Source organism: Balaenoptera ricei, chromosome 10, assembly GCF_028023285.1.
Source record: "Balaenoptera ricei isolate mBalRic1 chromosome 10, mBalRic1.hap2, whole genome shotgun sequence".
NCBI classification, from domain to species: Eukaryota; Metazoa; Chordata; class Mammalia; order Artiodactyla; family Balaenopteridae; genus Balaenoptera; species Balaenoptera ricei.
The window spans coordinates 100,421,687-100,437,094 of record NC_082648.1 but is presented as its reverse complement, the minus strand read 5'-3'; the positions used below and the strand labels follow the sequence as shown (position 1 = coordinate 100,437,094).

The 15,408-nt window shown below is 56.2% G+C and overlaps 1 protein-coding gene across 3 annotated transcripts in view; it reads left to right on the top strand.

Moving 5' to 3' along the window:
- The window catches only part of PACSIN2 (protein kinase C and casein kinase substrate in neurons 2), a 135,530-nt gene extending 122,869 nt beyond the window's left edge, over positions 1-12,661 (top strand). For 2 of the 3 annotated variants that reach the window (XM_059937109.1, XM_059937110.1), the window contains exons 7-11: positions 187-307; positions 4,014-4,135; positions 6,223-6,345; positions 6,788-6,984; positions 10,865-12,661. In XM_059937109.1, coding sequence (XP_059793092.1) covers positions 187-307; positions 4,014-4,135; positions 6,223-6,345; positions 6,788-6,984; positions 10,865-10,977 — 676 coding nt within the window. In that variant the 3' untranslated portion in view covers positions 10,978-12,661. The remainder of the gene's footprint in view (positions 1-186; positions 308-4,013; positions 4,136-6,222; positions 6,346-6,787; positions 6,985-10,864) is intronic. The other variant, XM_059937111.1, reaches the window with a different exon arrangement.
- Positions 12,662-15,408: the final 2,747 nt, after the last annotated feature.

The window sequence follows — 15,408 nt, the reverse complement described above, 5'->3', positions numbered from 1 at the left end:
TTCTGTGTGCATCACGGCCAGATGACCGTCCAGCTGAGCCAGGGCAGGGGTCTGGTCTGCCCTGTGAAGTCGACTCTCGTGCGGCTGCAGACCATAGCGCCAGCTCTGGGCAGGCCCTGGGCGAGGCTGAGGGCTGGCCTTCCCTTCCTTCAAAAAGAGTCACGCTTCTCTCTCTCTCTGATTTAGCTACAAAAACATTTACCAAGACCTGGAGCAGAGCATCAAAGCTGCCGACGCGGTGGAGGACCTGAGGTGGTTCAGAGCCAACCACGGGCCAGGCATGTCCATGAACTGGCCACAGTTTGAGGTGAGAGGAGGCTCTGCCTGTGACCTGTTGGCCTGGGAGGGGCCTAGGCCCACAGGGTCGAGTCATACACGGTTCTTTCTCCATCCAACTCAGAGCTGGCCTGTGCCCTGTTTATGTGGCAGCCTTTCCACGTGGCTACCCTAGACACCAAGTGGATGTTTAATGTTCCGGGGGGCTTCAGGATCACCAGAGGGCCTTCTGAATCCCTGGTGAAGATGCAACTATGTTCTTTGTAATTGACAACTTTGACGGTCACTTGTTGAGCATCTGGCATTCCCTTCGTGGTGAGTCCCAGGAGTTGCAGGAGTCACAGTTCCCTGCTCAGCCCTGCGGGGTGGCCAGGGAAGGAGTGGCCACAGTGCATTCCAGGCCTGGTGGGCCAAGAGCACTGGCTCAGCAGCCTCTGGTCCAGGACGAGAGGGGAGCATGATCTCAGCGTGTAGCTGTTCTCACCCTTCACATGAGGGCTTTTCCTTATCTTCTTATATAAATTCAGCCAGCTTTGGTGTAGGATTAACTTTCTTCTTTTCCCATTTTCATGGGTCCAAGCTGTCCAGTTTCTTTACATGCAAAATTCGAGGGCCTGGGGATCTCAAGACTCTTCCAGCCCTAGAATTGAGTCCCCAGGCCCCACCTGGCCTCCTGCTGATAGCAGAGAAGGCAGTGGCCACGAGTCCCACCACCCTGTTCTCTGAGGGCAAGGATTCTCCCCACCTCGTGGCGAAGCAGGGGCTGGGAAGGGCCCCACAGGGCCATGGCTGCTGCCTCCCCCGGGGAGGATGCTGGAGGCAGCCCCCTCTGCCTTGGGCTCCAACCACCTGGCCCCGCTGACTCGGTAGCGGCTGGAGCCCAGGCTGCACTCAGATCCTGCCTCAGCACTTACTAGCTGTGGGATACTGAGCAAGTAAGTCATCTGTGACTTTTCTGTGACTCAGTTTTCCCATGTGTAAAACGGGGATGACAACAGCCCCGATCTTCTTGGTGGCTGGGGGTTCAGTGACCTGGTCCGTACTGGGTATTGCCCCTGGGCCCACCACACAGAAGCTTGTTTGGCCCCGTCCTAGCCTATAGTTTTTTCAGTCCGCATCCCTGTGCCTCTGTTTCCTGGAGTTTCTCAAGAAAGCTCCTCCAGATGAAAGTGTGGGTCCCTGCAGCTGAGCATTACCCATGTACTGCCTTTAGGACACCTGCTCCCAACAGGGGCCAAGAGCAGAGGCCCGGGGCCTTCCCAGGTGGAAGTGGACCTAGAGGAGACAGCACAGCCCGGCTTCTCCTCCCCCTGGTGATGGCACACGGGCAAGAAGCGAGTTGGTGATGGGACTTGTGCACACACCTGGATTCTCCTCTGTGGGGAGTGTTTGCTGCTCTCAGGAGAGGCTCAGGAAACCCCCTGTGACATGCATCCCCTCCAGCCCCCAGGTCCTTTAGGGTTGTTCGTCCCTACCCAGAGAACAGAATGGTCTGGAAAGGAAGACTTGACAGGCAGTCTTGCTGGGGTGGGTGTCCTGGCCAGAGCCCATGGTGGCCCTTCTCTCTGTGGGTCCCATGGGCCGGGAACCCATGCCTGCATGTGGTGCATGCTTGCAGCTCTTATAGGATCATGCTTCCTTTCTCTAATGAAATTATTTGTTTTTATTTTCCATGCCACAAGGATGAAGTAAGTTCCTATTTTATGGCTAACTTATTGAATTCCAAACCTCTTGCAGTGTGTGTTCAGCCCAGGTGGGTCTGTGTGTGGCGTCCGCAGCCTGCTTCTAACAGCGTGTGCTGGTTAAAGAACCGTGGCCACAGTGTAGCCCAGGCTGTTTTGTTGTCCAAGTTAATAGCGGACCCTTCCCTTCAGAGTTGGCCTGGTGTTGATCACATCGGCCCTTGGAAGCCACCCCGTCAGGACGGATTTATATTTCAAAAGGTCCTGTTTGCAGGGCAGAAAAAGAGACACAGACGTAGAGAACAGACGTATGGACACCAAGGGGGGAGACTGGCGGGGGGGCGGTGGTTGTGGTGGAATGAACTGGGAGATTGGGATTGATATACATACACTAATATGTGTAAAAGGGATGACTAGTAAGAACCTGCTGTGTAGGGCTTCCCTGGTGGCGCAGTGGTTGAGAATCTGCCTGCCAATGCAGGGGACATGGGTTCGAGCCCTGGTCTGGGAAGATCCCACATGCCGCGGAGCAACTAGGCCCGTGAGCCACAGCTACTGAGCCTGCGCATCTGGAGCCTGTGCTCCACAACAAGAGAGGCCACGATAGTGAGAGGCCCGCGCACCGCGATGAAGAGTGGCCCCTGCTTGCCGCAACTAGAGAAAGCCCTCGCACAGAAATGAAGACCCAACACAGCCATAAATAAATAGATAGATAGATAGATAGCTGAGATTCCATTCAAATTTCTTCAGTTGTCCTAATAATGTAATTAGGGCAAAAGGATACAGTTCAGACTCATGTGTTGCATTCAGTTGTCATGTCTCTTTAAAATTAAAAAAAAAAAGAAATAAAAAAGAACCTGCTGTGTAAAAAATAAGTAAAATTCAAAAATTCAAGAAAAATTTTTAAAAAAGGTCACTATGGGGATTCTGAGTGCCAGTTGAGTTCTCAGCTTATTTCAGTTAAGAAAATAATTAACAAATAAATAGGTGACCTAAGTTTGGGGTTGAGGGCCCAGGTCTGCCACCAGCTCTGCGTGGGCAAGTCACTTTTCTTTCTGGGCGTTGGTTTCCTCATCTGACAAATTGGCAGGTTAGACTTGAATGTTTCTAAGGTGGCTTCTAGCCTTGAAATTCCATAACTACACATGAGCAAAGCTCATGACTCAAAGCAAAGCTCAAAGTCATCCCAAATATTAATTCAGATAAAGTTGTTTGATAATGGGTGGAAATGGGGCAGGGGGAAGAGTTCATTAAATGTGTACACACACGTGCTTTTCTCCCAGTGTTTTCAGTGCAGTTGATAAAAGCCTGTTCACATGCTGGAAAAATAGTGAACCTCTGGGGAGATAAACACTGCTTTGCTTTGTTAGCTAGCCCCCAGCACGCTGCTCAGATGGGGGAGGATGTTCCTGGGCAGGGGAGGGCACTGCTCCTTGGAGACCTGAGTGGCCGGGTTGCCCCTGCAGTGATGCGGGAGCTCCCCTGGGCCCCTGATTTTGTTTGCACCCAGGGCCCATTTCCCGCACTGCAGGCTTGCTCAGGCCCCCACGCCCAGCTCTCTTGCCCTGCTGACAGTTCAGGGCATGGATGGGAGAGTCTTCAGCACTGAATGCCAAGCCCCTCGGAGGGTGGGCTCTGTCTCCTTTGGAAGCGCGAGGAAACCTGGCGAGGCCTCTGGCTGCTGCTGCGGGCCTGAGGGTCCGGAGGCTGAGTGCCACGGGGACAGGGGTAGGACGGGGAGGCTCCCTGGGACTGGAATGCAGGATCCCTGAGTGTCGGCTCCAGTCTTCTTATCATCCATCCGTCCCTGCAGGCTGGGCCTGGTGCTGACCTCCAGGCCCCCTGAGGAGTCCACACTTTGCACAGTGAGGAGGGGTCAGTGGTGGGTGTCATGAGCCCGGGGTCTGCTGGGAAACAAGGGAGAGCAGAGGCAGCAAGGCTAGACGTCACTAAGTGTGCGGGGCAGGCCACTGGCTCGCTGGCCGGTGTTTTAGACTGACGTGGCCTCAAACAAATGAACTTCCTGACTTCTCTCCCTCGGTGCCCGTTGCTCAGGAGTGGTCTGCAGACCTGAACCGAACTCTCAGCCGGAGAGAGAAGAAGAAGACTGCTGATGGTGTGACCCTGACGGGCATCAACCAGACCGGCGACCAGGCTCTGCAGAGCAAGCCTAGCAGGTGGGCACCGGGGCGGCCGCAGTCCCGGAAGGCCCCCCGGTCCTCTGCACGGGCTGGGGCGCCCCCACCTGGGACACCGGGAGACTCCCCGATGGGGCTTCGCAGGGCACCCCAGGGCCATCTGTCCAGACGCTCCCTGGCTGCCCGCGCTCTGCTGGGCAGTGGCCCAAGCTCATCTCTGGGGAGAATCATCAGTCCCCCTGGTGCCAGAGCTGCAGAAAGATCCAGAGGGGGAGCCTTTGCCACAAACGTGCTTTGGGCCCCAAATGAGGCGAAGAACTGATGTTAGGTGCTGGTCATTATGTGTCCCCAGTGGTGCACACGGGCAGGTGGAGGTCACTGTCGGTGGGGTCCTTCAGGCGGGTTCAGGTGCCCTGGCCAGGTTTGTACTTACTTCCCCGTGCCGTATGCAGGTGCCTGATTCGGGGGTGGGGCATTGTCAAGTGCCCCCTTTTTCAAATTACCTCTTTGCTGAGAGCACTGGTTATTTCTGACCTCATTGTTTGCTAAAACTGAGTTTGGATCAAAGAGGTGGCACTGAGGTCCTTTAGAACCTCCTGGAAAGCGTGTGCCAGATGAGGCCCCAGAGTTCCCAGCAGATAAATCTTGCCGTCCTCTGCAGAGCTGAGGCTGCCCTGCGGGCCCCGGGCCCAGAGGCCTCCACGGCATGCTGGGTGATAACACACCTCAGGCTCGTGGCTTTCTGGGAAGCGTCAGCACAGGTTCCACAGGCCTTTCTGTAGCCCTGGGCAGTGAAGCCCCCCCCCAGGCTCCCTGGGCTGACATGGCCACTTGTCATTCAGCTGCTGTGCCACCGTCTGGGCAGGTGGGCCTGGTTAAGTGACTGCAGCAGTGAGCACCGTGCCAGGGCTCAGGCCAGCACCTGTGTGACTAGGGGCGGGGTGGGGCGGCCTAGGCTGGCCAGGGCTGCTGCACAAATTCAGCTGCCCAGCACCAACCCCCTCTCAGGTCAGCTGGAGAAAGGTGCCGAGGAGGGAGGAGGGCCTGGTGGTCTCAGACATGTGGCCCGGATGTAGGCAGCAGGCAGGCGTAGGCCCAGTGCCTCTTGCCTGGCCTGAAACCAGTGAGGCAGTTGCCGGCCACTTGGGGTCACTCTGGTGGCATCTGAAGCATTTCCTTGCCTACCCTCCCCTGCTCTGACTGAGCCATCCCCCCAGCACTTTGTGGGCCCGCTCCATGCCGCCCTGGCTTGGGAGGTGGTGCTGGCCTGGGGGGCCCTGCCCTGCAGCTCAGTGGTGCGGTCCCTCAGCTCAGAGTTCTACAGTGGGGTGCCTGGGCTCTCGGGGGCCTGTCTTATCTCTACTGTCTTGTTCTGCACTCTGTACCTGTAGTCACTGCATTTCATCGCCTGGCTGTCAGCACTCAGGCCAGGCTGGGGTCAAATTTCTCTCTGGTACCCTCTGGGCCTGGCACACAGTAGGCAGTTGATACAGTTATGCAGATGGATTTTCCCTCTCTGGAGCACAAAAGGGGTCCTTTCTTCCCAGAAAGGGCTATTCAGCAGGCTTTGGTTCTGATTTTGGAAGTTGCAGACCCAGGAGAACCAGGGCGGAGGCTGTTGGGCCCTTCTGTAGTCAGAAGGAGAGGGTACGCTGCGCTGTGGGGTCTGGAGAGCTCCGGGAGCCTCCCTCCTGCTCTCGGCAGGCCTCTGAGCCTCCCCGGCTGTCACCCTCCCCAGGCTGAGCCCCACAGGCTGTCGGCTGCCAGCTCTCAGCAGAGAGCCAGGTGGGGCGGACTATGGAGAGAACCCCTGAGCCCAGAAGCACTTTGCTCCAGCGACAGCCTGTGCGCACCCCAGGGCTCCTGTTAGGATAGACTGTGTTCAGACACAAGGAGGGCAAAGGGAAACGTTGTTCTCTCTTAGACACTTAAAGCGCATTTAACAGCCAAAGCGTTGCCAAGTGTTTTGCTGAAACAGGCTTTCTGCGCAACAACGTATTCCTCCTATTTGACGGGGAGCTGATTTGTCCCTTCAAACCCTGGCCCTGTGATCCTGCAGCTGGGAGCACCGGGGCCGTGGGGGCCGCCGAGTTGGGGTTCCCTGAAAGCTCTCTCTCTCCCCGTAGCGACCTTAGTGTCCCGAGCAACCCCGCACGGTCAGCGCACTCACTGTCCAGCTACAACCCCTTCGAGGACGAGGACGACACAGGGAGCACCGTCAGTGAGAAGGAGGACATTAAGGCCAAAAAGTTGGTGAACAAACGTTTCCCTCTGGTTTCCACCTCGCTCCCTTTGTCTCTCCTCTCTGTCCAGGGTCTCACCCCCTCGGCACTCAAAGCAATGCATGAGGCCTGCAGGAGGTGGCCCGGCTGCCAGCTGGTGGACGGTCTCTGGCTTCTCGATCTCTTAGGGAGGGAGGCACCAGTTAACAAGCTGTGGTTGCTTTTTCTCTGCCTTCTGTTAACCCATGTCAAGGTCCCGGCACACCAGCACAGGAAGATGGGCGTGCCGGGTGGCCCCGCAGGGAGCCTGCCCACGCAGGGCTGCTGAGGGGGCCGTGATCCTGCAGAAGGGGTCCCAGCCCAGCCCCAGGGCTCCCTCGGCCACCCGGGCGGGGACCACGGCTCCAGGCAGGGCCTCAGGCCTCTGCCAACCCCGTGCTCAGGCCCCTGGGTCAACCCTTTCTTGCAGTGTGAGCAGCTACGAGAAGACCCAGAGCTACCCCACGGACTGGTCCGATGACGAGTCTAACAACCCGTTCTCCTCCACGGACGCCAACGGGGACTCAAATCCATTTGACGAGGACACACCCTCGGGGACGGAAGTGCGGGTCCGGGCCCTTTACGACTACGAAGGGCAGGAGCACGATGAGCTGAGCTTCAAGACTGGTAGGTGGACTTCCCGGCTGGCATCGGGGGCGAGTGCTTCCAGCCTGCTGGGGGAGGTTGGTTTTTTTAAGTCTGCTAAAATTCCTGCTAGTTTCATTTGTGTGTTCGCCAATCCACCCCCCATTTTAAAAGTAGCAGATGGGGGCTTCCCTGGTGGCACAGTGGTTAAGAATCCGCCTGCCAATGCAGGGGACAAGGGTTCAAGCCCTGGTCCGGGAAGTTCCCACATGCCGCGGAGCAACTAAGCCCGTGTGCTACAACTACTGAGCCTGCGCTCTAGAGCCCGCGTGCCACAACTACGGAAGCCCGCTTGCCTAGAGCCCGTGCTCTGCAACAAGAGAAGCCACCGCAATGAGAAGCCCACGCACCGCAACGAAGAATAGCCCCTGCTCTCCGCAACTAGAGAAAGCCCGCGCGCAGCAACGAAGACCCAACGCACCCAAAAATAAATAAATAATTAAAATAAATTAATTAAAAAAAAAAAAAGTAGCAGATCCTCAACACCAAAGCTTAGAAGACAGCGAGGTGCCCATGTGCCTTTGCCCAAGATGCTGCCCCAGCAGGGCTAAGGCCTGTGCACAGGAGATGCTGATCGCCAGGCCCCCTGGAAGCAGCTGCCCTACGGGTCCCCAAGCGAAGCCTTTCTCCAGAGGCCCACAGCTGGCAGAGGAGCCCAGACCCCAGACTAGCAGGCAGCGTGTCCGTGGGCCCGCAGAGCCTCATCTTGGGGCAGTGCCTTTCACGCTCTTCCTGCAGCCATGCTGTGTGCACACCTACCACCAACACACCTTTGCTGCCAGTAGCTGAAGCCCCGGTTTTATAGAACAGTCTGCATCCTGATTGTATGAGCTCTGCGTGTGGAGATTTTCTATCCTGTCCTTTTTTTTTTTTCTTTAATGCTGGTTGCAGCTCACCAAATGGGTTGCAACCCTCCATTTGAAGAGCACTATCTTAGAGCCTGTCCAGAGAGGCCTGATCAGCCTGGCGCCAAGTGGGCCCAAAGGGAGCCAAGTTCCTTCCTTCTGCCTTGCCCCTTCTCAAAGCCAGCCCAGATTCAGCACCCATTCCTCCAGGGCAGGGGCTGTGCTGGGCCCTGACTCAACCAGCACAGGCTGAAGTGTGCCCTCCGCGCTCCATCTCTGGGACAGACCCTCACTTCTGAACCCACCCCACCCCGGCTGGGGCTGTGTCCGGAAGCCCTCCTCTCCGCACTCAGCAGGCCAGCCAGCTCTCCCCAGACACTCGACCCCAGGGTTGGTCATTGGATGCCTATGGCTGGTTGTAGAAAATGCTTTTTTTTTTTTTTTTAATTAATTAATTAATTAATTTTTGGCTGTGTTTGGTCTTTGTTGCTGCTCGCGGGCTTTCTCTAGTTGCGGTGAGCAGGGGCTACTCTTCGTTGTGGTGCGCAGGCTTCTCATTGTGGTGGCTTCTCTTGTTGTGGAGCACGGGCTCTAGGCGCATGGGCTTCAGTAGTTGTGGCTCACGGGCTCTAGGCACGCGGGCTCAGTAGTTGTGGCACACGGGTTAGTTGCTCCGCGGCATGTGGGATCTTCCCAGACCAGGGCTCGAATCCGTGTCCCCTGCATTGGCAGGTGGATTCTTAACCACTGCGCCACCAGGGAAGCCCTGGATGCAGAAAGTTCTTACGTGTCTTTAAACACCTCTGTTGAGTTTTCTTTTCGTTTCTTTTTTTTTGGGGGGGGGGGGGCGTGCCTTGAAGCTTGCGGGAACTTAGTTCCCTGATCAGGGATCGAACCCGTACCCCCCGTAGTGGAAGGGTAGAGTCCCAACCCCTGGACCACCAGGGAATTACCTCGAGTTTTCTGACATCTTTGGTTGGGGTTGTTTCCCCCCTGCTTTGTTTGTTGACTGATTGATTTTCAATTTCTCATTCTTTCTAAATGTTTTTTTTTCTCGTTTGGCCCCACTGTACAGCTTGTGGGATCTTAGTTCCCTGACCAGGGATTGAACCCGGTCCCCGGCAGTGAAAGCGCCAAGTCCTAACCACTGGACCGCCAGGGAATTCCCTCTAAATTTTACCTATTGGATTAGTCAGCAGTTTTATAGATTTAAAATATTTCCTTCCGTTCCCAGTGAATTACCAAAAGCAAACTGAAATGAATGTTTCTAGTCACCGGTTTACATTTTCACAACTTGGAAGGTTCCTATTAGTTTCGTCTGTTTTCCGTGTTATTTTTCTTTTCCCCGACGTGACATTAGTTCCCGGCCCATACCGCTTCCTCTGTCTTCAGCACGCTCTGGCCGCTCTCCACGTCTCTGGGCCTTGGGAGCCTGCGGAGTCTTCGCTTGGTGCACTTTTCACCACGTGACAGCATCATAGAGCTGGTGCCCCGTCGGCTCCGGGGAGCCTCGCTCATCAGGGCCTGGTGGGAGAAACACCAGTCGTCAGTGTCGGCCCTGCCGGGGGCCCACGGGGGCACCTGGGGGTGGGCGAAGATGAGGTTTACCGCTCAGCACGCCACGCCTCGGCCCCCTGCATTCGCTCCTGATGTTGCCAAGCCAGACTTGCACGAGCACGGGTGCTGCCAGAAGCGGGTCGGGTGCACAGCAGCGGGCAGGAGAACCATCTCACTCATGGGCGTAACGGCAGCCCCCGTTTACCGAGTGCTCGCTGCACAGACCCAGGGCCCTTTTGTGTTTCAACACTTAGTCCTCACAGTGCCCCCCCACCCCTTCCCCCGGTCCACAGATGAGGAAACTAGGCCCCGGGGACGGGGCCTTGGCCAGGTCTCCCAGCAGCCCCGGTATTGGCCCCCCAGGCATCTGGATCAGTATCGCTGCTACACAAAGTAAGGAGTCAGGGAAATGTTGCTAAACAAGGCGTAATTGCCTGAGGAAAAAAAATGCAACTGAGCCTGAAAAATGGACCAAAATGCCAGCAAGAAATACAAAGCTGCAAACTGAACAATAAGGACAGGCCTCAGCTGGCCTGTCTTCCGCCAGTTCCCACAGCCGTCTCTGCAGGGTGCTCACCGGCCAGAGCTCCTTCCCGTCCCCTGGCTGGGCGGCCCTGTCTGTCCTGAACAGGAAGGTGCCAGGCCTGGACCGCCCTCCACCTGAGCCCTGACCACGCCTTTGGTCCTCGACCCCTGGCCTGTCTCCTTGAGGGGCCAGGGCTCCATCTGTCCCTCTCTCATGTCTGTATCTCCTTCACCACACAGGGCCTTGGCGTGATGTAGAGGCTCCTTCATGCTTGAACAAACGAAAGATAAACTGCACCAACACAGAGCCATGGGGAGATTCCAGACCTGTGCCAACACTCTCAGTGTTGGGAGGGGTTGATTTCTTTAAGTCAGAGGACAAATGTTCTGAGTTAGGTGCTGGGGATAGAATAATGGGTCCCCAACCCTCCCACAGCCTGCAGTCTAGACACACATTAAATGAAGGCACCAAGACCATGGCAACAAGTGCTGGAGGAGATACAAGATCAGGCGGGCCAGGGCCCAGGGGAAGGAAGGATGGCAGTACAGGGCTGTGAGGGAGGTGGCACGGACCCTGTGAAAGGATTCCTATGACCTGGCCTGGGACAGTCAGGAAGGCAAAAGTCCTGCAGCGTTTAATTCTGCAGCGTTTAATTCTGGGAGCCCTGCTGGCAACTGAGAATGGCTTGCTTTGGGGTCACTGTGTGAGAGACCGGGGTCTTTAGATCTCTCAGAGGCCCCCATGGCTAAACACAAAACCTCAGATGCAACTTGGTAGAGAAAGAGCCAGGCCCTCGGGCCACGTTGCCCCCAGGAGAATGCCTGCCCCTCCCACCCAAGTTAGGGACCCTTTGTGGGCCCACGGTGGGGGCTAAAACATGAGGGTGACTCTCTGACCCGGTGGTCACCAAGACCGCTTCCTTTTTGTCTTGCAGGGGATGAGCTGACCAAGATAGAGGATGAGGATGAGCAGGGCTGGTGCAAGGGACGCTTGGACAGCGGACAGGTTGGCCTGTACCCAGCGAATTACGTCGAGGCGATCCAGTGACGGGCTGGTGGGCTGGCTGGCGGAGGGGTGGAGGTGGAGGGCCCAGGAGCTCTGTTAGCCATTGGCCCCGGGCTCTGGTGCCTCCAGCCAGCTGTGTGGGCCTCCACTCCTTTTCCTGCAAAAGATGATGGTTCCATTGCTCTTGGCTTCATGGTGTCTCTTGAAGGCAGACAAGCTGGTCATTTTACCTGGGACTCGGCACCCTTTCCACAGTGCAAATGGAGAGATGTGCAAACAGGAAGATGCAATACAACAGAAATCGCCGGGCCCCTCCCCGCCCCCGCTCCCACTCCCCTACTCGCTGTGTGTTGGCTTATCATGGATCTGTATATTCTTGACCTTGTCTTTCCTCCTCTCCTCCAAGTCCATGGTAATGGTGGGTTCCACTGATTCTGGTTCCACTGATTACTTTCTCTGACGAGTCCCATCACCTGCAACTTAGATGAACAAACTTAAATGCCATTTTCTGAGGGAGGACTTTGAGGTTTTTAATTTAAAGGCTGTGTACAGTTACTTTTTTACATACATGTTCTTCCATTCATTTATACTTAAATTATGGCATAGATGGATGTACACCAGTCTTAAGGAAATATCTCTATTTCCATGTCGTACTGTTAATCAACCATGCCACTGCCTGGGGCAAGCTGCGAGAGCCGGTAGCTCATTTGGACAGACAATGTTTGAGACAAGAGATTGCAGTAGAAAGATGGGAACACGTGGTTGGATTCCTCTTGTGAATGCTGTCCACATTTGGGGCATCCAAATGTGAGTTTCGCAAATAACCTTATGTAGTACTTTCTAAAGTCACCATATTTAAAAACTATTTTCACTCTGTGCTTAAAACTTCACTCATGCAAATTAACAATTTTATCAGTGATTTGAAAGGTTAAAAAATAAGAAGACTAACTTTTCAAGTGAATGCATCTATAGTTAAGATGCTTTATATTAGACTGTCATGTCTTGGTGTATATCTGTATATATTATTTGATATTCAGAGAATCTAAAGAGCTCGTCTACTGTGTTAATGAGATTTAACAGCTTTTGACAGTGGGTTTAATTTGTAAACTGCTTGAAGACCGTGGCATTTGGGCACAGGCCTGGCTGGTCGGCTGAGACCCTCCGGGCTCGGGCCCTGGGCCTCTCTGAAGTGGAGCCTGCGGTAGGGAAGTCTGTCCTCACTGGCTGGCTGTGGGTCCAACTTCTAACTAGCCTTAGTCCTTTCTGTAGCAGAACACTGTACAAACCTCCCGTGTCTTTCCAGCAGTTGCAGATTTCACTGTCATCTGTATTCCTCGTGAGCAAACAAAAGCTGGGTCTCACCCCCCTAGCACAAGGGTCTCTTCTCAGCATCCTTAGTCATCAGGGAGCAGGCGTGCTGGGGCAGGAAGCTACAGTGCAGTCACGGGGCAGGGGAGGGAGGGATAACCTTTATTTTGTGTAACTCAGACATTGGAGAAATGGCTGCTGCCATCACAAGCTATGCATTTTATTCAGTGTTTCCAGTGAGCTTGATGTCTTGCTTGGAAAATGGATGTGTGTCTGTCTGTCATGAACACTTACCAGCAGAAATCCTCATTCCTTTGCTACAGATGTACCAAAAATTGTCACGTCTTTTCAGTTTAGGTGTTTCTTTAAACGCATAGTATTTTAGAAAAAAATCAATAAACAGTTGATCTCGTGAGTATGACAGTCTCTGTGCTGTGCGTGTGCCTCACGCTCTCATCAGCTGGTGGACGTGTCTTCATTGGCATTTATGCACCAGCTCTGGAGCCGGGCAAGATCCCAGGTACAAGACCACTGCCCAGAGGACCGTGTCCCTGTCCCACTGCCCCTGCCAAGCTAGAGGTTGGGGAGTTGAGGCACCGGAGCCCCTTGCAGTTCTCCTCTCCCCCAAACCTGCCGCTGTGTGGCCTAGGCTCCCCCAGTGTGGGCAGCAGGCTGGCGCCTCCCTACCCACTCGCCAAGGCCCAAATAGCAGGACCAGACCAGAGGCCACTCATCACCCGAGCTTCCTTGAAGGTATTTCCTGAGCACCCGCTGTGCACTGGGCCCTCTCTACTTACATTATCTGCAAAGAGCTTGCCCATCTCCAAACACGCTGTGAGTGAGATGAGTCTCCCCGTCTCCATTTTACAGAGAAAGAAGCAGAGGCTCCAAGAGCCAAACTCACCCAAGGAGTCCCCGCTGGTCTGTGGCACCAAGTAAAATCCCTGAAGAGCCCTCCACCCTCACCCTCGGGGGTGACCTGAGTCGAAAGGAGGCCGGGGCAAAGCGGGAAAGGAGAGATGTGCGGGCTGCCGGACTCACTAACGTCGGTCAGGCTGCCAGAGAAGCGCCCCACCTGGGCACCAGGGCCTCACAGGGGAGCAGGAGGAGCGAGGGGGTAGCTGCCACGGCAGGGGTAAACTTTGCCCAGCTCATGAAGGGCCAAGGATGAATCTCTGTCATCTGCCACCTGGTCTGATGGTGATGGGGCCCCTGCTGTCCGCTTCTGAGGAGGAGTTGGAGCCCATCGCCGCTGCCCGCTGCCCAGGGCGGTCACCAGCTTCTGCCTCGCCAGCCCCAGGCTCCTCCGAGAGACAGGCTGGGCCAGGGCAGAAGGGGGGGTCAGAGCAGGCTCCCACTCCCGTCTCCTGAGCTGGGCCTGCTGGGCCAGCCAGCCCTGGGCTTCTGGTGAGCTCAGGTTCTGTGATGCCAGCGCACAGGGGAGGCTGGAGTCACCCCACTTTGCAGAAGACACAGAAGGTCTGGAAACTCAAGTCCAGTGACTTGCCCAAGGCCCTGTGACAGAACCGTGATTCAAACCCACATCTGCAGGATTCTCGAGGGCAAGCCCGTCCTCGCTCCCTCCACTGGCGGATAAAGAACAAGGTGGGTGAGCAGGAGGAACCCTCAAAAGTCGGACCGACACCACCGCTGCTCAGCGAGGCCCTTTTCTCAGCTTCCTGTATCCTCAGAGCTCCTGCAAGGAAGCCTGGAGGGCCCACACTGCCCACCTGCCCTCTCCTGTCCTGGCCCTCAGGGTGAGCCTGGAAACCTTAACTCACTCCTGGGCCTCATCTTCTCAGGCAAGAGTGATACCTGCCTCCCCGGGTGGGGGTCAGGGTTAAGGGGTGAAAGGCCACAGGTGCTCAGGAGATGATAACTTTTGCCATGATTATGCGTGACACCTCATCCTCCTGGTCCCCCGTCAGGACCCCCTGGCATCCTTGGCTGCCCCTCCCACGCCCTCCATGCTGGGCCACTGAGCTCTCTTTGCCTCTCTGTCCTTCCCCACCCCCACAGCCACTGCCTGGGCCAAGCTGCCCCTTCTCCCCCTGGGTCACTGCTGCATCCACACCACCCTCAGGGGTCCCCAGGGCCCTCAGCAGCCCACCCCACTTCCCTCAGCGGGGGGGGAGTATTTCCTCCTCTCCAAGCCCCCCAGTAATGCCCAGAGGGCAAGTGACCTCTGGCCTAGTGACCTGGGCAGGGATCTGATGCTGCCACAATACGAGCTAAAACACTGGGTCTTCTGAAGTCCCTGCAGATGGAGGACAGGGCTGGCCTCGGTGTCCCAGGCTTCCCTGCAGGGCCCTTATCCACCTAAACACAGGCAGGCCGGTCCCCTTGCCTGGCCTGGCCTTCTCTGGGTGGCCTGTGGGTCTGGGCTGTGCCAACGCCTCAAGTCCTAGGGGGCAGGTTTGGGGGGCCGCTTGCCATCCATGGGATAGGGGTGTGGGAGGCTGAGGGGCCCCTCCTTGTTCACGGGGAAACTGAGGCCAAGTGAGGGCCAGGAGTGACGCGCCTGTGGCCACAGAGCAAGTGGCTGGAGGAGCTGAGCCAGGTGTGACCCCGAGTAGCCCCTCCTGGCAGGCAGTTGGCTCCCTCCCTCCCTATTTTCTGTTCCTGGGTTGTATTCATTCACCAAGCATTTCTTGAGCACCTACTGTGTGCAAGACTCGGTGGTGCCAGGACAGACATGAGGAAGGGCCCACGTTTGCCTTCAGGGGACGCCAGAGATCAGGGAGGGATGGAGTCACTGTGATACTCGCCGCAGTGGCCAGAAAGGAGGGGGCAGGATGGTCTCCTGAGTGTGCACGGTGGATTCTGGAGGTCAGCCTACAAGTCTCAGGAAATTTGGACAAACAGGGCCTCCCAACCCGGCTCCAAGACCCTAAGGGGCGGAGCACTATGGGGTCCTTGAGCTGCTTCCCCCACTTCCAGCGGGAAGCGTCCCTGCCTGCGTGGAGGTCAGGCTGGGCTGTGGGCAGACTGGGGGGACCTCCACCCCTGGGGGTCCTGAAGCCCGAGCAGGTGCCTGAGCCTCTCTGAGCTGGGTGTCCAGAAGCGGGAGAACTTGCCAGGTCGGGGCCCTGCTCTCAAGGTGTCCTGGAAACTACCTCTCGTCCCCCCACCCCCTCTCACAGCCCCAGCTCTCTCCAGGGTGGC